This window comes from Diuraphis noxia, unplaced genomic scaffold (genome assembly GCF_037042655.1).
Source record: "Diuraphis noxia isolate RWA-SAM2 unplaced genomic scaffold, SU_Dnox_SAM2 contig0003, whole genome shotgun sequence".
Lineage (NCBI taxonomy): Eukaryota > Metazoa > Arthropoda > Insecta > Hemiptera > Aphididae > Diuraphis > Diuraphis noxia.
The window spans coordinates 53,646,843-53,668,777 of NW_028301713.1; the positions used below are offsets into that span (position 1 = coordinate 53,646,843).

General features: G+C 27.6%; 2 protein-coding genes and 1 long non-coding RNA gene across 5 annotated transcripts; 1 reads left to right on the top strand and 2 right to left on the bottom strand.

Moving 5' to 3' along the window:
* Nucleotides 1-20: 20 nt before the first annotated feature.
* On the bottom strand, nt 21-9,744 carry LOC107173112 (protein dj-1beta-like). 3 transcript variants are annotated; one of them, XM_089222166.1, is made up of 7 exons: nt 9,727-9,744; nt 8,082-8,132; nt 7,791-7,971; nt 6,773-6,928; nt 3,152-3,221; nt 2,974-3,093; nt 21-706 (listed from the first exon to the last, which is right to left on the bottom strand). In XM_089222166.1, the coding sequence occupies exons 3-7, from the start codon at nt 7,878-7,880 to the stop codon at nt 585-587; spliced, it is 558 nt and encodes a 185-aa protein (XP_089078292.1). In that variant the 5' UTR covers nt 7,881-7,971; nt 8,082-8,132; nt 9,727-9,744; the 3' UTR covers nt 21-584. The 3 variants fall into 3 exon arrangements, with proteins under 3 accessions (XP_089078292.1, XP_089078293.1, XP_089078294.1); XM_089222167.1 differs by lacking the exon at nt 9,727-9,744 and having other exon boundaries at nt 7,791-8,021; nt 8,082-8,217; XM_089222168.1 differs by lacking the exon at nt 9,727-9,744 and having other exon boundaries at nt 7,791-8,036; nt 8,082-8,174.
* Nucleotides 9,745-9,920: 176 nt separating this feature from the next.
* Pgk (phosphoglycerate kinase) lies at nt 9,921-15,652 on the top strand. Its single transcript, XM_089222164.1, has 7 exons — nt 9,921-10,147; nt 12,533-12,736; nt 13,185-13,529; nt 14,121-14,259; nt 14,328-14,584; nt 15,008-15,207; nt 15,555-15,652. The coding sequence occupies exons 1-7, from the start codon at nt 10,086-10,088 to the stop codon at nt 15,593-15,595; spliced, it is 1,248 nt and encodes a 415-aa protein (XP_089078290.1). The 5' UTR covers nt 9,921-10,085; the 3' UTR covers nt 15,596-15,652.
* Nucleotides 15,653-16,093: 441 nt separating this feature from the next.
* LOC149057530 (uncharacterized) lies at nt 16,094-21,889 on the bottom strand. The gene is made up of 2 exons (XR_016190730.1): nt 21,705-21,889; nt 16,094-16,792 (listed from the first exon to the last, which is right to left on the bottom strand). It is a non-coding gene; the product is annotated as an uncharacterized LOC149057530 (long non-coding RNA).
* Nucleotides 21,890-21,935: the final 46 nt, after the last annotated feature.

Genomic DNA, 21,935 nt, shown 5'->3' on the forward strand with positions numbered 1-21,935 from the left:
TATATCAAATCAAAAAAATCTTTTGTATGGTGTCATCAAACACTGTCACTAAATTTTTATATTAAAAAATACTCAGGTATGTCATTAATTATTTTTTCATTACATTTGTTAAAATTAAATGAATACAAAATAAGATTCTTGAATGGTGCTGAGGCTTTGATACACATTTATCTAAGCTATATTGGAGTGTCTAAGCGGCTCATTGCTTATTGGCTTATCGTATATTACTAATTTAGGGTTCAAAAATGTCAATGTTTTGTTAGTTTCAAATATTTAAGAAGACTGAAATCATAGAAAGTTGTGATGTTGTGAAGACCTTACTCAAATTGTTAATTCAGAACATGTACTTATTGTGACCAAAACAACAAATAAATAGTTTATTTTGATTCTAAAAAACACTCAGTTAATTTAAATATGAATTAATATGTATTTTCATTAAACAAAAAAAAAAAATCAATTTAATATAAACAGTAAAACAGTGCAATATTTTTGTGGGGAAAAATTTTTTTTTCTTCTAAATTCTGATAAGATTTATGAGTTTTATTTTCTTCTTATTATACAGAGTTTAGGTAAACAATTATATTTTAAAGAGGGTACAGAATGCCTTTAGCAACTTTAATTTTTTCTTCATTACCGAGCAATACTTCTACTAGACTTAATCCAAACTCAATAGCTGTAGCAGGTCCACGACTGGTCACCAGATTTCCTACAATACAGGGAAAAAAATAATTTGTTAAAAATTCATAAACATTGAAAAAAAAATTACAAAAGTTACTAAATGATTTTTTAACAAATAAAAATGCAAAACATAAATCAAATATCAAACATAACATTGTAAAATAATATAATAATATGTAATATAATAGATACTAATCAATTATAAATATTTTTATTACGGACGAGATTATATAATTTATTATTTTTAGGACGAGAACAAAACTACAGGCAATGTTTAAAATAAAATATTACAATCCAAGAAAAAATATAATGACTCATAATAGAATATTCAGATTTTGATCATTCATTCTTTTATTTGAAAGCGAACAATGTTTTATTTCCCAAAACCTAAAGTCCTTCCCAATGTTTTAAATTTTTTTCATTGTTTGATGGATGTAAAACTGTATACTAAAATTCAAAAATTATAATTTATGTGTAGGTTGCTGATCAATTAATCTTGTTCTTTATGATTAAATAATATATTATAACCCTCTCTCCCATAAAGAAAAGTCCTGGGCATCTCACTAAAAGAGAAACACTTCATTCAGGTTGTAATAAGATTTTAAAATTTACTTTAAATAGTACCAGAAAAATAAATTCCAAAATATTCAAGAATTTTTGATAAACAAGCCATATATATCTTCTATAAATAAGAGTCCATTGTTATCTATATAAATTTTTAGTCTTTAAATTTTTTTTTTTTAAGTGAGGTTAGTTTTTTATGAAAACTTTGTTTTACAAACCAGTAGGAATAGACATATTTTAGATATACCAATCATAAGTAGTTTTAAGTTTTAACCTAAAATTTATCAAACATTTGATCATAATGTTATTAATGAATAGCAATAGGTCAAGAGCATTTATTACCTAGGTAATGATATACAGAGTGTCCCAAAGAGATCTGACATTCTGACAAATGAAATAACTTTTGTTCTAATCAATATTTTTTTAAAATTTCTTTTAAATATAATCCATAGACACTTGCGCTACATTTTTTATTTTTTAATGCTGAAAATAAAAAAACTTAAAAATTGATAATTTTTTTTCTTCGAAATATTCAATATAGCCAATTTGTAAATTTGATTTTTAGAAAAGTGTATATGGTAAAAACATTTATTTAAGTCAAAAGTCTGATTTTTTACAATTTTTTTAAATATCAATATTTTCGTTAGGTAAATTATAGTAATTTATAGTTTATACATCACATATTATTAAAATAAATACAATAAAAAAATAATTATTAGATTTTAACATGTACTTATTTAAAAATGTTTTTATAAAATATTTTTAAAACACTTTATTATTATTTGAAATTACAAGGTTTTTATCATAAACTAGATCGTAATTTACTTAACGAAAATATTGATATTTAAAAAAAATTGTAAAAAATCAGCCATTTGACTTAAATAAGTGTTTTTACCATATACATTTTTTTTTTTAAATCAGATTTACAAATTGGCTATATTGAATATTTCGAAACAATTTTTAAGTTTTTTATTTTCAGTATTAAAAAATAAAAAATGTATTCTAAAAATGTAGCGCAAGTGTCTATGAATTATATTTAAAAGAAATTTTTTTTAAATATTGATTAGAACAAAAGTTATTTCATTTGTCAGAATGTCAGATCTCTGTGGGACATCCTGTATTTTCAGGTATTCCTAGTTCTTACAAATTTAATATTTAAGAAATTAAGAAAATTATTATAATTTATAATATATTTGTACAACTATATATTGCCTGTTTGCCTAAATTTGTTTTAATTACTATTATACTAAAACATTCATTTTAAATGTGTTAGTTAATTTTTCTTTGAAATAATTATTAATGCAAACAGTTTATAATAATTTATTCTAGATTGTCTGACAGCATGCATGTTATTAAAATATATTATATTACATTATTTAAACATGCCCAGCATGATAATTAATTCATTCAATAAATTTTTTTAGATATTTTGGAACAGTTAGAAATTAAGACTAAAGCAATTAAATGGTATTTTCCTAGGATAGCTGCTACATTCAGCCAATGATCAGAAATCCAATGATTGTGTTTAAGATATTATGTTGAGAATATCAAAAATTCAAATCAAACATTTGTTACTTAAAATTCACCCGGGGAATAAATGACTATTTACTAATAATAATAATTATTATTATAAGATAATTAATTATTACTATCACTATTAAAATCTTATTTTATCAGGGCTGGCATTAAACTCCACAACTTATAAGGCTAAATGAAATATTTTTATTTTACCATCAACTACTGTACTATCTTCTTTATATTGGTAAAAACTTTCAATGTCCCTCTTCACAGTTGGGTAAGATGTCAATGATTTTCCTTTAGCAATTCCATGTTTGAACAACACAAATGGGGCTGAAAATGATATGATAATAAATAATTTGTTATACATAAGTAATTTTTAGATTCATACCAGCACAAATAGCAGCAATGACTTTACCAGATTTTTCATGTTCAACCAAAATTTTTCCAACTACATCAGCCTAAAAATATGAAATGTATTTTAATACAAATATTTAGACACACTAAGTATTTTACATTAATGGTAATAGGTTTACAAATTTTCTCGATGCTTATATTATGAACTATACAGAAAATGTATATGAAATAAAGATAGAAAAACTAAAAAGTTTGTGTAATTATAGTTTTAATATTAAAACCACTTAGAAAATATGATCATAGTTTTTACTGCTTTTAGCATAATAATATAACTAGGGTTATCATATTTTATTTGACAAAAATCGAGATTAATATTTTAATCTTTAAAATGTAAATAATACATAATAAAATAAAAAAAATTATAAATTTGTATTGGATGTGTTCTTCATCGACAGATTAGTTTGATACTCAGCTGAGTTATTTCAACCAATAGTATTTAATAAAAAACAAACATAAATTATCAAAGTTTCATTCTGAAACTTTTGGACACGTATTTACAAACCGTAACTGAATTCAGTCTAACAAGTATGCGTATCACTCAATGTCCATGTTTGCGATACAACTGTTTATTAGATACATTATCATAATTAACATAATTTACAATAATTTGACAATTTGACTAGATATAAAGTTAAATTTTTTTTTACAATCTTTGTTAAATTAATACATCCTTCATACTTTCAATAATAATAATACAGTTACTAAATAGATAAGTACCTAAACAATTACAGTCAATAATAATAAAATGTAAAATAAAATAATACTAAAACAGTAAAACCTAATATTGGTCAAAAAGGAAAGTTGGAATATTTTCTGGAGCAGCTAAATGTATCCAAGCTGGTTAACCATCTAATACAGAAACAAATTATCAGTTGACAAAAAAAAAGATGTTTGGGCTTAAAAATAAAAATAATGTGACAATTAATTCAATATCTCATTAATTTTAGATTCTGAACGAAGTGATGAATGTATTGATTTTACAATGATGTGTGTGTTTTTTTTTTTTTTTTTTTTGTGTCTGTGTACAGCATAACTAGTCGAAATAATGCTTCGATTTCAAACTTTGGGGGTGGTTTCCGATGTAAAATTGAAGATCCTTGGTGCATTATACAGGTCAAAAGTAAACATTTTTAAACATTTTCCAACAGTTTTCAAAAAAATCGAGAAAAATAAAAAAAAAAATAACAGAAAAACGGGAATTTTTATGCAAAACCAGTTTTCGACCAAATCGATATTTTTATATGGTTGTAATTCAAAAACTAATCACTGTAAATACTTGAAATTTTCACCAAATGTTAATGTTAGTGATATATATATACAGTTTAATTTTCAAAAATTTTCGACTTTTTTTGAGTTATTTATAGACCACTGAAATGTTGGACGACCAAAAAAACTTGAAAATTTAATACACGGTTCCTTATGAGTTGTTCTTATTGTAGCTAAAAAAAATTAAAAATCGTAAATCACAATTTTTATTAATAAGCGTTTACAGTTCAAAATTTTACGAAATCTGTTGAAAACGCAAAAATTTGCAAGTAATTTTGAAGTTGAAAAATCATAAAATTTTTTGCATTTATAACTAAGGATTAAAAATACAACACTAAGTTTTCCATATGTTTTCCTTCAAGTAGCTATAGAGAAAACTCGAAGCATCATTATAGGAAAAATTTTAAGTGCGTTTGATTTTAAATTTTTACGAAATAGCGTACCGATAACGATTTATCCTGAAACGATTTTAAATATTTGTTATTATTCAAAAATTATAAGTCCTAGATACTTGAAAATTTTACCAGTTATTAGGATTGGCATTTTCTTTAGATGATTTAATTTTCAAAATATTTTGACTTTTTTTGAGATATTTATAGACGACTGAAATTTTCAATTTGTCTGAAAATTTTTTTTTGAAGTGTCGATAAAAATTTTTTGGCCCTATCAAAATACTTGAAAATTTAATACAAGGTTCCTCATAAGTTATTCTTATAGTGATTAAAAAATTATAAGAATACATAGGCACAATTTTTTTGTTATTAGCATTTGAAGTTCAAATATTGACTTAATACGTAAAAATTACGGCAATTTTCAAATTATCTTAGATCGAAATTCATAAAAGTTTTTCTTTTTAATTCTAAGATTTGAGAATTTAATACAAGGCTCATAATATAGTTTTACAATAGCAGTTGAAAAATAAAAGAAATATATAGCCACATTTTTTTTTTTACGTACATTCAAATTTTAATTTTGACAACATACGTAAAAATCACGAAAATTCGTAAATTATTTTATTCTAGAAATTCATAAAAAATGTTCCATTTATATCTAAGATTTGAAAATTTAATACAAGGCTCCTAAAATATTTTTACAATAGCAGTTGAAAAATATAAGAAATGTATAGTCACATTTTTTTTTTACAAGTATTTAAATTTAAATTTTGATTACATACGTAAAAATCACGAAAATTCGCAAATTATTATAAGCTAGAAATTCATAAAAAATTTTCTTTTTGAATCTAAGATTTGAAAATTTAAAACAAGATTCCTTACAAATTTGTCAATCTTTATCACAAAAAAAAATGTCCACCGGAAACTCAAATTAAATTTTTATTAGCATTTGAATTTCAAATATTGACAAAAATTCGTTAAAACCATGAATATTTGCAAATTTTGTAGTTCAAAATTCATAATATTGTTTGTATTTATATCTAAGGTTATAAAATTTAACACCAAGTTTTCCATAAGATTTGTTTCAAATAGCTATAGACTCTATAGCATAGAGAAAATTTGAAGCGTCATTATAGGAAAAATGTTTTGAGCGTTTGAGTTTTAAATTTTTATGAAATCGCGTAATGATAATGATTTATCCTCAAACCAGGTATTCGTATAATATGTATGATAAATGATAATATAAGGTATTATGAATTATGATAACTACATGCAATGTTTTTGGAAAAATTGATTAACCATGCCTTATGCAAAATGCGTTCTAATTAAAAAATAAAATATTTGTTTCAAAATAGAATGTATGACAATATTTAAATATAATATATTATCCTAGACTGACAAATCATCTCCGTTCAGAATCGTTTTTCGTATACAATGATACCTATCATTGCATTCAAATTTAATCTCATCCATTACAGTGACTTACTGTACAGCAGAGCGACATCCACGACTTACCCGCTTTTTTATAATTGTTTAGATATTTACTTATTTTATTGACTGTATTTTCATTATTATTATTGAAAGTATGAAGAATGATGTATTAATTTTACAAAGCTTGTTTAAAAATTGTTAACTATATGTCTACAATATATAAGGACTACTTTTTTAATTAAGTCCAATTGTAAATTATGATAATGTATATAATTGACAGTTGTGTCACACGTATGTGCATTGAGTGATCTGCATACTTGTACACCCTATTTCATACTCAAATATAATATATATTTAAAACATGGTTAATATTTCTAACAGTACAATTTTTGATTTATTTAAACTCATCATTTTTGATACTAGATATTTCATCAGTTATGTTTTCAATACAAATTAATATTTTAATGTAATTAAAACCACAAGAAAAATATCAACTAAAAACTTACTGAAGCTAAAACTTTGTACGATGGACCACCGGGTATAACAACAGCATCAAATTTGTGATTTTTTACATCTCCCAACTTTGCATCAGTTTTAATCAGTAGATTCGATTTAGTCTTTACATATACACAATCATTTAAATCAGCAATTGTAACAGTCACCTTTAAAACAGTAAAAATATATTAGATTATTAATAATTTATTACATTAAACAACTAAATAGATTATTAAAAAATATTATATAATATTGTATTAAATAGTAAATTTATGCAATACTAGCTGAACAACCCGGCTTTGCCTCTGTGCAGTTTTTTTTCGCAGAAAATCCTTTTTAGTATAATAGTATACATATACACTATCTCTGTGTTAGTGTATCTCAGTTCACAGACAAATTGGCATCAGTGTACCTAGCTTTGTGAAATAATTCCACCTAGATAGGCAATGGATTGGATTTAGCATGATATATTTTTTAACATGGTTTAAACTTACTCATTTAACTTTTCTGATATCTCTAAAAAACGATCTGAGATTTTTGTCAAAATCAAATTTGTTTTTGATTATATAAGTTATAAACATACATTTGGTTTTAAGATTGAGTTTCTTTAATAAGACCATGTAAACACAACATTTGATACATACATGTACTGATCTACCTAACAAATGGTAACCATTTATATTCAAAAAGGTTTCAACGTGAATCCCAAAAAACCTATTGAGGACCTCTAAAATAAGAATTTTGGAAAACCTTTTCTTTATGGGTCTCTACATCATAAAAATTACTGACAAAATGTTATAATCATAGCTCTTACAGTTCCTGTTAAATGATCATAAATCATTCAGTCAGTCAAGATTAGTTCTTTTTATAATACATAGATGTTTCACCTAAAAATATAAATTTTAAAGCAAAAAAATTGAAATTTTTCAAAAAAGCTATGTCATAAATTATAAATTGTTCATTTACAAATTAAATACAAAATAAATTATTTATAACTAGCTAACATTTTAAACATTAAAGAAATATTACATTAGCACGTCGAAGGATGTCAACAGGTGCCACCAGTTCAAGCTCTTCGCTGCCTTCTGCTACAATGAATAAAGCAGTTTTTGTGGCCATTTCTGTACAAGTTTTTGAGGAGTATTTTGAATTGAAAAAGTAGTTCCGTTGGACGTCGAGCGCAAATAAAGGTTTGAGAGCTTTGATTGAGCTGTAACCAGAACAATATGGCTTAGCAAATATGAGCAGTTTATGGAGCATCTAAAAAATGTATAACTAATGAAACAAACAGATAAAAGATAAATACTTAGAAATAGTTACCTAATATAATAATATTTGAAGGTTATCTTCGGTATCCTATTCAGCCTGTAACTGTCGGAGAAGTTAGAATTTTCAAAGTTCAATTTAGTTAAAATTCTTAAGCTTATCTTTATTATCTATACTTGTGAGTCAAGACTCTCAGATAACGGCGATAACGCACACCGGTTATCAAAGAATGGTTCACTACTTTTTGTTCCATAATTTTTTATTTCCAATTCAACTAGTTCTAGTACAATAAATTAATATTGTCGATAGAAATTAACTGTTCCAATGAACATTTTGTTCATAAAATAAATTATTCAACTAAATCTACTATATATATTAATATTATAGATACCCAACAATACATGATAAGGGCATCGCTCCTAAACTGACTTTCCATGTGTCATGTGCACTGTGCAAAGATGTACTAGTCGCTCCAAGGGAATTAAATGTGTATTGATGGATTGATTATTTAAAATTTTAAAATTTAAAATATTATCCATAAATAACATTAATAATATGATGATTTTTTTGAATGATTAATTAAAAACATTTAAGCATTTACTTATTACTGTAATCTGCAATGTAATAATTAATAGATACCAAACCATTCTAAATATTCTACCATGACCATATTTATAAAGTACGTAGATAGTAGGTAAGTAGTAAATAGTAAAAGAAAAATGCAAATTTAATAATTTAATGAATATTAATTTTAATTTGTGATTGTAGCCACAATGTATTATTTGTTGCCAATATTATGATTGCAGTCTGGGGATTTTTTTATCTGTTTAAGTTTTTTTTACCGGGGAATTTTATAGGTATTGATTACCTGCCCGATTTAAGATATTATATACATCATGATTCATGACTAATTTGACTAAATAAATAGAGTAATAATAAATTTAGTTATGATAAATATCTTAAATCGTGCTTAAATCGTAGTTACCCCCTATACACGACCAGTGGCGTATTTAAGGCTTTTCCGCCTATAGGCACTTTCCAATTCGCCGCCTTCCTCCCCCCTCATCCTTGCTACAAATTTAATTTTCAAATTAATTACTACATACAATAAAATTCTGTTTTTATTATAAGAAATCGAACCCGCATCGAATTCGCGTGTTTTGTTATCTATGTCCATGTTCGGACTGAAAGATGATTAATTTTGAGCGAACAAAAATTAGTTGAATTTGATTTCATCAAATGAAAAATACTTTTTATAATTTTGTGAAAAAAATCGTTGAAATTTACCGCCCTTCAATGATGCCACTCTAGGCCCTGGGCCTAAATACGCCTCTGTACACGACTTACTAGTTACTACCATAGTGCCATCTATAAATTGATGATTTAATTTTAGATAAATTTGGTGTCCGGTCTCCTGATGTGTAATACTCAAAATTCAAATAGCTTGTCTGAATTTGAAGTAACTCATTTAAATCTGACTTATTTTTAACGAGATTACAATAATAGAAATACTTAAATTATTGTTTCATTGAAGTTTAGGAAAATTAAAGAAGTTAAGAAAAATAATTACGTGTAAGCACTAAGCTAAGCACGATAGACTTTAGCACTTTTAGTATCGTAAACTAACTATCGATATTCAACAGATATTTATAATTAACAATTTTAATGGTAGTAATTATATCTGTTGACAAATATTTACTTGAATATTGATGCTCTCATATTCGACTGTTCGAAAGGGTTTTTGATAGAAAATAGAAATATTCGCTTTACCTACGTCTTCGTAAGATTCATTCTGTTGTGATAAGGCGTGTCAAAGACTCAGCGATGAGCGATTGTTCGTTACGGTTTGTCAAGGGCAAATGATAAGAAAAATTAATCGATTATTAACTTTCGTCCTGTTAAGCAGTTGGCATTAGCCGACAGCAGTAGAGTACTAGAGTCAAACTCTCAAACTTCTTCATTAGTTGTCTCTTCTCGCCTCGTTTGGTACCTTGTTTATTCACTTTCGACATTTTTCAATTTTGATTAATTATTGGATCGTTATTCATTCAACTAACAATGGCACTTAACAAATTGAGCATCAAAAGCTTAGAAGTTGCAAACAAACGGGTATTGATCAGGTAAATATAATTTATTAGGTATATTTGTATCTATATCATAAGTTCTTTGATGTTGAATAGAAGTTACTTTTGAAATCACAGTGTCAAACTATCAAACTTATATGCATGATATTATCATGTTTTGATATGAAAGGTCATATAGGTACTTAGTATTTACCTTTTAAATTATTTTTCATAATTTATTATTAAATATTAATTAATTTAAAATCCTTTTCATTATTCATTTTGTTTTTGGATGTCACACTCTGTAACTCAAATAGATAGGGTACTTCTTAAAATAACTATACAATAATATAATATTACTTGATTTCTATAGTTAAATTATTATTTTCGTAAGGTTATTACATAATATTTAAAAAAGTATAGCCACATGGCCACATAAATGGAAGTATGTTCTAGTTAACCTTAATAATATATTAATATATTATATATCCTATTACAATTTGGATGTAACACTGTGGTGTTTATCTACATTTTTGAATTATAACTGTTAAAGCTTATTAAAAATCAATTAAATAACTAATCCACATCTATCTTAATTTCCAGTTGACTGTATTTTTATTTATTAACCTTTAGTAACAATAACTACCTCATAAATATTATTTGTTATCAGTATAGTTTATTTTAATCTTAAGGTTTATCTTTGTTGTATTAATATCGTCTTAGCAGTTGCCAAACTATGTCAACATAGCTTGATTTAGTATTTTTTTTCATGTGAAAATTTGATAGATAATATTATGTACTTAAATTTAATATTTAACTGAAAATAAAAAAATTATATAGATAATACATATTATAATTGAAAGGTAGTTGTTATTTTTTTAAATTTAGTTAACCCTCGGCCACATAGGCTATTGGGTGTAGGGAGGGTACTGTAGGGTTTTAAGTTGAGTAGGTTTTTGGTACACATGTGTGTTTTTGTCAAAACTTTTAGTAGGCACTAGTAGGTTTCTGCCATGGGGGTTGGCGCCTTCTCGTTTCAGACAGTGTGAACTGCTCGAAAAGCGATGCTGCCCATTACCGGGATTTGAACCGGTGACGGTGCATGTTGCAACCGACACCTTAATCCGCTCGGCCACTATACCCCCTATTATTTTATATTTTATAGCATTTAATAAAATACTGAAAACACCCTAATTGTTTATTCTGTGTTTTCAAAATCAATGGGTATGAGTGAGGTTAGTTGTTGTTTTTAGAAATCAAGGTTAGTTTAGAGTTAAAAAAAAAATTAATGTCTACCAGTTTATATTTATAATTAATTCAAAGTTCCAATTTCAAGGCTCCATTCCAGTAATATTATAAAATGTTTCAAATTGCAACCAAATTTTATACTTACGTCTGTCAACAAATAATCATAAGGGGGTTGTAGTGGCCGGGCAGATTAAGTCGTTGGTTGTGACGCGCACTGTAACTGGTTCGAATCCCAGTCATGGGCGGCATAACCTTCCGGGCAGTTTAAGCTGTCTGGAAAGAGAGGCCGCCGCTCACCCAAACGGGCATGGCAGAAACTTAAGGGTGCCCATTCGAAATTTTGCCAAAAAACATCCATGAGTACCAACCTACAGTTCCCTCCCTCACAGTTCCACAGGCTAATGGCCCTTGTCGTCGAAGCCTCAACCACTCCCCCAAAAAAAATAAATAATCATACAAAATTAAATTATTATTTTGATAGGTAAATGATTCAAATTCTGTTTCTAATACTTGCAATCGGTGATTAGTTACTTTAATAACAAATAAATCAAACCATTAAGTTTATTTCACACGTGACAAATGAATAAGAATAAAATAAATGTGTTTATTTTTAAGTGAATTCATTGCATTTATGTTGCAAACATTCATTACATGTATGTTGACCACCTTCAATATTTAGTGATTTGGTATAGTAATTATATAGATTACTTAACGAGTAGTTAACTAACGGATATCTAAATTCCATAAGATTTAAATATTTATTACAATTATAAAGTAAAAATCTCTAAAATATAATTAGGTTAGTATTCAGAGTAGATATGCCACACCCATTCATATTGTTTTGTCTTACAAACATACCAAATTTGTGTTATACGAGTGAATTGGATATGGCCAAACTTCAAACTATGAACATTAGGTATTTATGTTTTTTTTTTACGATTTCCATATTTTTATGAAAGAATTTTAAAATTATGAAATGCACAGGTAATGTTCTTGCCTTTAAGCTTGATAATAGGTCAATTCAGTATATTATTAAAGGTTATCACACAAAATTGAAATTGTTTAACTGCTTGAACTTAAATGTGTAAGACTACTGACTAAGATATCTCTAGATATACCTAAGGCATAATTTATATTTTTAAGGCTTTTATTAGAAAATACCTAGTAATAATAATTTTTGTTTTATTATTTCAGAGTTGATTTTAATGTTCCATTAAAGGATGGAAAAATAACCAACAACCAGCGTATTGTGGCTGCGTTAGACAGCATCAATTATGTCCTTGAGAATGGTGCCAAATCTTTAGTCCTCATGTCCCATCTTGGACGTCCAGATGGATTACCAAATTCAAAATACTCTATGAAGCCAGTTGCTGAAGAGCTCCAGAAACTCCTTAATAAGTAAATTATCATCTCTATCTTATTATTGAGTTTTTTTTAATTTACATATCTACTTATGTTAAAATGAACTATTTACTCAGTGTTGTATATTATTCAATATTTAACCGCTATCACTTTAAAAAAAATTGTTAAATATTCAAAATAAAATATTACATTTTTAAACAAACATAATATGAGGTACAAATAAACCTAAAATAATACTGATATAGATACAAGTTACCTACATAAAAATAAATGTGGGATATTTTAATTGTAGATTATAACTTGTAATAAATCCTTTATAAGTTGTGTTATCTTTAACTTTTTGTTTTCCTTCATTCCTTATAGAAACAAATCCTTATCCTCAATCATGAAAGATTGTTTTGATCAATTAAATAAAAGTAAAAAGTAAATAATAAATTATTCATCATATATTTTAAATAATTACACATTATACATATTATTTTAGGAACGTTACATTTTTGCCTGACTGTGTTGGCCCAGAAGTAGAAAAAGCTTGCGCAGATCCAGCTCCTGGATCAATATTTCTTCTAGAAAATCTTCGATTCCATATTGAAGAAGAAGGTAAAGGTGTAAATGCTGCTGGGGAAAAAACTAAAGCAGACAAAGAAGATGTGAAAAAATTCAGAGAATCATTACAGAAACTGGGAGATGTATATGTCAATGATGCTTTTGGTACCGCACACAGAGCTCACAGTTCTATGATGGGTGAAGGTTTTGAAAAACGTGCTGCCGGAATCTTGTTAAACAAAGAACTCACTTATTTTGCTAAGGCTTTAGATAACCCTGAAAGGTATTAAATTAATTATTTCTTTCTTAATATAAATATTTAATTTTGAAATAAAATTAATATAGATTTATTGTATATTTGTATATGTATCTGATCTAAATTATTGTGTTACAAAACTATTCTTTATTTGATGGAAAAAATATTTGTAAACAAACTTAGAATTTAATCAGGCAAATTTTAATAGGCTCTATAATTTTCATTACGTAAAGTCATAATATATGTTAATGGGGTTTGTACAATAGTTATATCTATTATTATTTTAACTTAATTTTAAAATTTAAAATGACCATGCTATAATTTACATTGTATGAACATTTAATGTTTTGATTTTGATTCTCATATATGATATGTTATACATTATAAATTATAAATGAATTTTAAAAGATCAATATAGGTTTACATCAACAGAATTTGCTTGATACTTTTAAAATATCCTAAATAATAATAATAATATTCTATTAGATTAAAACGTATATTGATGTCATTACTAACTATTGTTAATATTTATTCTAGACTTAAATGTAGATTAATGGATCAATTAATTTTTTTGATGAAATTTATAATGAAATTAATTTTTATATTTTTAAATTATAGGCCTTTCTTAGCTATCTTGGGAGGAGCCAAAGTAGCTGATAAGATTCAACTTATTGAAAATCTTTTAGATAAAGTTGATGAAATGATTATTGGAGGAGGTATGGCTTATACTTTCTTGAAAGAGTCAAAGGGCATGAAAGTAAGTTTAATAAATAATACAAATTAAGTATTAAAGATATCTTTAAGTGACACCAAAATTTATTTTAGATTGGTGATTCTCTATATGATGAAGCTGGAGCAAAAATTGTTGGAAAATTATTAGATAAAGCTACTGCTCGCAATGTTAAGATTCACTTGCCTATTGATTTTATAACAGCTGATAAATTTGACGAAAATGCCAATACTAGCTCTGCAACTATCGAAGAAGGAGTTCCTGATGGTTGGATGGGTTTGGACTGTGGACCAGAATCTAGGAAATTGTTTTCTGAACCAATTGCTCGTGCTAAAGTCATTGTATGGAATGGGTAAGAATTTATTAAAAGGTTGCATTTTAAGTTAGCACACAGATAATGTATAATAAAGATTTAAATAATTTTTAAATGAATTTAAGAGCATGCTAAACAGACATTTGTTCTCTCCGTCTTACAAGTTCGTAACATAGCAAACTTTACGCTCAGCAGATCTCGTTTAACTCTATTGGTTTTAAAATTTGAGTAAATTTGATAACTTATAAAATTTAAGTGAAGATTATTATTTAGAATATCTTATAAGATTTGTATGGGGCTATACATAATCTGCTGAGTGTAAATTTGCTATGTTGCATACTTATAAAATGGAAATACAGAGAAAGCAATGTCTGTGTAGCGTCTGCTTCATTAGAAATTTAATGATGATCATCGGTGTTTGTACATGAATAATATTCAAATATACAATTTAATTTTTTTTAGTCCGGCTGGTGTATTTGAGTTTGACAAATTTGCCTATGGCACTAAGGCCTTAATGGATGATGTTGTTAAGGCAACTAAAAATGGAACTGTCACTATTATTGGTGGTGGTGATACCGCTACATGTGCAGCTAAATGGGGAACAGAGAGTCAAATAAGTCATGTGAGCACTGGTGGTGGTGCAAGTCTTGAACTACTTGAAGGTAAATTTTGTCCTAGTATTAACTATTATTATAAGTCACTTATATAAGAAGAAACTATGTAAGTCAAGTTTTACTTTTATGATTAACAACATGCTATTTAAATTTCTTATTCCAGAGTAAAATATTTTTCAGAGATTTTGATATATAAAAATTTAAATGAAAAGAAATATATATTGTCATACTTTTAAGTTAAAAAGTAACTTTTTCTTTTAAAAATGTTGTTTTGTGAAGATTTCAAATTACATAATAAAAATATTTCCAAAAATGTTAATAATTTTAGCAATAATGAGTGTCAGCCTTTAAAAGAAGCATTGTATGTATACTAATTTAATTTTAATGTTTTTTAGGAAAAGTCTTGCCAGGAGTTGCAGCTCTGACTGATGCATAACTGTCTAAAATATACTTAGCGTGATTTATATTTACAATACATATTGTTGTTTATTTATTTTTATTTGTTTTTATATTCACCTTTAGTTGTTCAATTATTACGCATGTAAATTTTAATTTTCAAAATTCAAATTCCTTTTGTTAAATGTGTTTTACTATTCATTATTTCATCATAGATTGAATATTTATTGTTTTGATACAATAAATACAAAAAAATGTACTTAGTTAATTTTTATGACTGCTACTTGTGAAATTAATTAGTAGATAGTCTTAAATAATAAACTATACACTAAAAGTTACTACTATTTCTACTTTATACTATACAGTATAGTCGTATACAGCTATATATTGCTCATGCGATAAACATGCTGATAAAAGAACCTTGACGTTTAGTACGTATACTACAAGCTTTTGGGTGTCTCAGGTAATACAGTACATAAATTACATTAGAGATGAAGTTAGGTTTGGTTACCATTTAACTAATCAATTATAGAAATGGTTTACACCAATACTGAAAAAAGGCTTTCAAAAAACTTATATTTTGTTAAATTATAAATTAAAAATTCCATTTTTTATTACTTTAAGTATCAATTACTCATATCAAACAATTTTAAACAAATATTGTCTTATAAATGTCAGCAACATCCCCATTGCGACACTTGAGTTGTGTATAATAAACAATTTTTGTTAATAATTAAAAAATATGTTAAGTATAGATTAAAACGTTAAATTAAGGTATATTGTTTAAGTAAATTATTACAAAAATGGAAAATATATAATATTTCTCTTAATTACTGACTACTGATGTAATAAATTTAAAAATAATTATTTGCCGCCACGGAAAAAAAAATTTGATTATGGAATAAACTGCAAAATAAACAAAATACGCTTGATGCTGATCATTGATAAGTGATAACAGATTAATTCTTGATAGCAGGCTGGTGCTCTTGGTCTTGATACGAGCTTCATAACTTCTGTTAAAACTTTACATTTTAATGTAAAAACCATGATGTAGAGAACAGAAGGTGATAACACTTATTAACACTCCGTGAAAAAAGTGGCTTATTTTCATAGACCTTATACTCAGTATATACTGAGTATAAGGTCTATGCTTATTTTTCGACGGCACTATTTTAGTTAACATGAATTCCGCCGGGCACCGCCACAGTATTCGATGGCCGGTTACATTAATTTTTTCCTATTTAGGTGCATTGAAAATTAACTATATAATATTGTATTATTGATCAAATTTCATAATTCATACGTAATAATATGATTATATCATACATGCAAGTTGAAATAAATAAAAATATTATATTATATAGGCACGAATTCAATAAAATAAATATATAGAGGTAGACTTCAAGATTTCCAGTCATAACAAACATTAATTATTTGCTATTTTGGTGCATTATAAATGGAATTTATAATATAGTATTATTATTTGAATTTCATAATTTAATATAATAAATACATAGAGGTAGACTTACAGTCATAACAAACATTATTTAAAATAGAAATCCCTTCCCAATATTGTTCCAAATGTATTAGAGTTATTGTAAGAACTCTGACTGTCCATTTAAACATTAGTTATTAACTACTGACAGACTCTATAGGCTTTCCTATATTTTCAATAGTTTAATAGGTAAATTAATTTATAAAATGCCAAATAAATGTTTTGTGCCAGGCTGTAAGACGGAATATGCAAGCGAAGAAAAGAATATCACATTATTTTGAGCACCAAAGGTTTTTTTTTGTTTTTCAATCCGGAGATTGGTTTTTAACAAATGTTTCACAATAAATGACTTCTCCATTTTTCTCTATCGTTCGCCATATTTTTAAGCTCCCTGTAGGAAGTGACTCCTGCATCCTGCATTATTTGACTAATGTATTTCGTCCTAGGTCTTCCTCTTGATCTTGTACCCTCTATCATACCTTCGATTATTATACTATGCAGTTCGTCACCATGCCTCAACGTGTGTCCTATCATCTGCCATCTCCTTTTCTTTATGGTGTCTATCAGTGTTCGTTTTTCCTCTATTGTTCTCAGGATATCTTCATTTGATCTTCTATCAGTCCAACTTATTCTCTGCATTTTCCTCCAACACCACATCTCGAGAGCTTCTAACATATCTTTTTCTTTCTTATTAATTGTCCAGGTCTCACTTCCATATAATGCCACACTCCAGACATATGTTTTTATGAGCCGTTTCTTCGTTGCTATGTTCATATTTTTTGATGTTAGTATTTTTCTCTTTTTAAGGAATGTGTTCTTTGCTTGACCTATCCTGCTTCTGATTTCTTTAATTGATTTCCCGTCGTCTGTTATAATGCTGCCCAAGTATTTGAAATGGTCTACCTGGATAATTTCTTTGTTTTCTAATGTTATATTTATAGATGGTACGTTTTTCTTGTAGCATACTAAGGTTTTGGTCTTAGCTGAATTTATTTTCAGACTATATTCTTTAAACGTAAAATTCATTACATTTAATGCTGCTTGTAGGTCTTCCTCAGATGTTGTGAGAACGACTATATCATCAGCAAAGCGAAGCATGGTTATTAGTACCCCTCCTATTTTCACTCCGATTCCTTTTTGTTCTAACCAATGCTTTATGACATTTATTGCTTTTTCAATAAATACATTGAATAATGCAGGGGAAAGTGGGCACCCTTGTCTCACACCTTTTTGGATTCTAGCAGTCACTGTTGTTGTATTAATGTTGATAGTGGTTTCTTGTTCTTCATAAATTTTATAGAGAATACGTCTGTCTTTAAAATCTATCTCTGTTTCTTCCAAAATTTTAAAGAGACTTGTCCAATTTATGCTATCGAATGCTTTTTCTAGGTCTATAAAAGCCATATAAGTGATTTTTTGTCTCTCGATTTGTTTTTCAAGTATTACTCTCAGACCTAAAATAGCCTCCCTGGTTCCTTTGTTTTTCCGGAAACCATATTGGTCGTTGTCTAATCTAACTTCTATCCTTTTACTTATCCTTTTACTTACAATTATTGTCAGTAATTTAGCTACATGCGATATCAGGCTTAAGGTCCGAAAATTTTCGCATTGATTGGCTCTTGGTTTTTTTGGTAGGATGACTAATCTACTGCATCCAAAATCTCTCGGAATTATTCCAGTCTCGTATATTTTACATAACAGTTCGTACAGAGCGTTCTTTATTTCACCATCTGTCTGTTGTAGGAGTTCTGTGTTTAGTCTGTCTGGGCCTGGTGCTTTGTTTTTCTTCATTGTTTGAAGTGCGTCTTCAAATTCTGATTTTAGGATCCTTGTATTTGCATTTGAATCAAAGTCACCGTCGGTTGGGTTTTCGACGAGTAGGTCATTGTTTTCTTCTTCTCTGTATAGTTCTTCTACGTATTCTTTCCATCTATTCGCTATTGCTATTTCATCTATGAGTAAATTTCCTTCTTTATCCTTTACGTGTGTGCATTGTGACTTTTTTTCATTAAAGTAACGTTTGATGAGTTTATATGCCTTGTCCTGTTGATTGTATTTCATCATATTGTCTATTTCTTCACAATTCTTTTCGATCCACCTTTCTTTGGCTTTTTTCGCTTCACGGTTTATTTTATTTCTTAACGTCTTATATTGTTTTTTACTTTCTTCATCTGTTTTGTTTTTAAACAATCTTCTTCTTTCTATATCTTGAACTATTTCCATTGTGATCCATTCGCTTTTCGGTGCTGGTTTCCCCCTAATTAATACTTCTTCTGCAGACTGCGTAATAGATTCTTTTATGCAACGCCACCTATGTTCTATATTATTACTACAGTCATCTGTCTTCGGCTTGTCTTTGGTATCAAATATTTCTTTGCATTTCTTTTCGAACAGTCTTCTTGTTTCTGGTTGCTTTAGTTGACACAAATTCCAATCAGGTCCTTTATTTTTTGGTTTTTCTAATTTCTTAAACTTCAATACTGATTTGATCATTACCAAGTTGTGGTCACTGTCAATATCAGCTCCTGGGTAAGATTTGCTAGATTTGATCTGGTTTTTATATCTATTCTTTACCATGATGTAGTCTAATTGATATCTGTTGATATCACCTGGCATTTTAAACGTGTAGCGTCTTCTTTTATGATTCATGAATAAAGTATTAGTTATAATTAAATCATGTTGTCTACAGAATTCGACAAGACGGTCACCTCTTTCATTCCTTGTTCCAAGTCCATATTTGCCAACTTCTCTGCCGTCTGTACTTTCACCTACAATCGCATTCCAATCTCCCATGATAATTAAATTTTCCTTACTATTTGTTAGACTAATGAGTTCTTCTATCTTTTCGTAGATTTCTTCTACTTCTTCATCGTTCGCTTGTGTTGTGGGCATATATGCTTGTATTATTGCGATGTCATTGGGGACAGATTTTAATTTGATCATTATCAATCTATCATCGTAAGTTATGTAACTTCTCACACATTGTGCCCATTTTTTATTTAGAATAATGCCAACTCCATTTCTTCCATTGCCACCGCCGGAGTAGATGACTCTGTAATCTCCCGATATAAAGTCACCTTGACCATTCCATCTCATTTCACTTATTCCCAAAATATCAATTTTGAGGCGTTTCATCTCAATCTTAAGATTTTCTAGTTTCCCTGTTTGTAACAGGGTTCTGACATTCCATGTTCCTATCATACTACAAGGATTTCGCTTGGTGACGACCTGAGGTACCTTGTTTGGCCTCCTGCCGGGAATGACCTCTCCGATAAGGTCGTTTCCATACATGTTATCATTTATTGTGCTGATCATTTGTTATTTGACTAAGGAGATTAATGTGGTGGTTTCCTCTTGCCTTCCACATCGCAGTGCAGTGGCCGTGTTCATGGTCTCCATGCACGCCCACTCCTTCCACCTGGCTATAGCTGTACCTGCTTACGAAGCATTCACCTATAGCCAGTACTGAAGGCGCTGCAGCTCACCTTCAGGTCCATTTTAGTCGCCTCTTACGACAGGCATGGACTACCGTGGGTGTATTCTGGCCCCCTACCCACAGGGGTAGCACCAAAGGTATAAGACCACAATAGACTAAACAAAATTTATGAACATTTTTAAATTTAAAGTAGATAATTACCAAATAGTTCCACAATAATATATTATTATATGGTAATAATAATTTTGTTTATACTATGATAAATTATTTGTACATGCAATAATTTTAAGTTATTTTCAAGATACTGATATTAATATTATAAATATTATAATTTAAAATAAAAATTATTAATAATATTATATTATTAATTATAGTTACTATAAACAATAAATAACTATTATGTACATTGTGCATGTTAATTCAATTTTAAATTTTTATAAAAATTTATAATATTATACTAATTTTACTCAATGCCAAATGCACTTCACGTTTCCCAGGGGTTAAAGTGGGGGGGGGACGCAGGAGGACTCAGTCCCCTTACCTCTGACGGCGGTTAAAAAGCGTCCCCTTTAACAAATTAGGATTTTATACATTAGACATTATACATGAAATTATATATGGAACGTTTAAAACTTTTTGGAAACATTAGTCCCCTCTGGAATTTTTTCCCACTTTAACCTCTGGATATGAAGCTAATTCTATGAGACAAAAAAACAAAAAAATTTATCAAAACAATCAAAGTTGTAACTACTTAGTAACATTATATAAAAACTTACTTGTATGTATATTATTTTTTATGTTATACCTAGGTACTTACATTATTATTGTTAATAATAATGTAATAGTATTTTAGAAATATTTAAATATTTATGAAGAGCTATCAATATAAGGTAAGTATTAAATAAGAAGTTAATATAATAAAGTAGGTATATATAAATAGTTTTGAGTTTCTCACAAAATATAGAAATTATTACCTTTGTAATGATTTGTATACTGTTAAATGCAATATTGCTATAATTTCCAACTGTCAACTTCTAGGCAGTTGTATAAAGTATTTCATATACCAATAAATATACATATAATAATATTTTAGATGTATTTAAATATTTATTTATGAAGAGGCATTAATACAAGGTAAGTATTAAATTAAAAGCAAGTATATTATATATACTAGTATATTATTTTGAGTGTCTTGCAAAATATAGAAATTATTATTACCTTTGTAATGAGTTGTACACTGTTAAATGCAATATTGCTATAATTTCCAACTGTCAACTTCTATATAGGTAGTTGAATGCATAGGCACACATAGGTATTTTTCATCTTAAATAAAATATTTATTTATTTATACATTACGATCATAGATTACGATTTAAAATGAAAATAATGCATAATTGCATAGTGGACAGTGGTTATAAATGTTATAATGCTATTATTGAATAACAACTA

Coding starts and splice junctions, on each gene's coding strand:
- LOC107173112 (XM_089222167.1), bottom strand. CDS start 8,021: ATGCTCCATAAACTGCTCATATTTGCTAAGCCATATTGTTCTGGTTAC. Junction 3,094..3,151: donor CATTGCTGCTATTTGTGCTG/GTATGAATCTAA, acceptor TATCATTTTCAG/CCCCATTTGTGTTGTTCAAA. Junction 707..2,973: donor AGATAGTACAGTAGTTGATG/GTAAAATAAAAA, acceptor CCTGTATTGTAG/GAAATCTGGTGACCAGTCGT.
- Pgk (XM_089222164.1), top strand. CDS start 10,086: ATGGCACTTAACAAATTGAGCATCAAAAGCTTAGAAGTTGCAAACAAA. Junction 14,260..14,327: donor AAGAGTCAAAGGGCATGAAA/GTAAGTTTAATA, acceptor AATTTATTTTAG/ATTGGTGATTCTCTATATGA. Junction 15,208..15,554: donor AAGTCTTGAACTACTTGAAG/GTAAATTTTGTC, acceptor AATGTTTTTTAG/GAAAAGTCTTGCCAGGAGTT.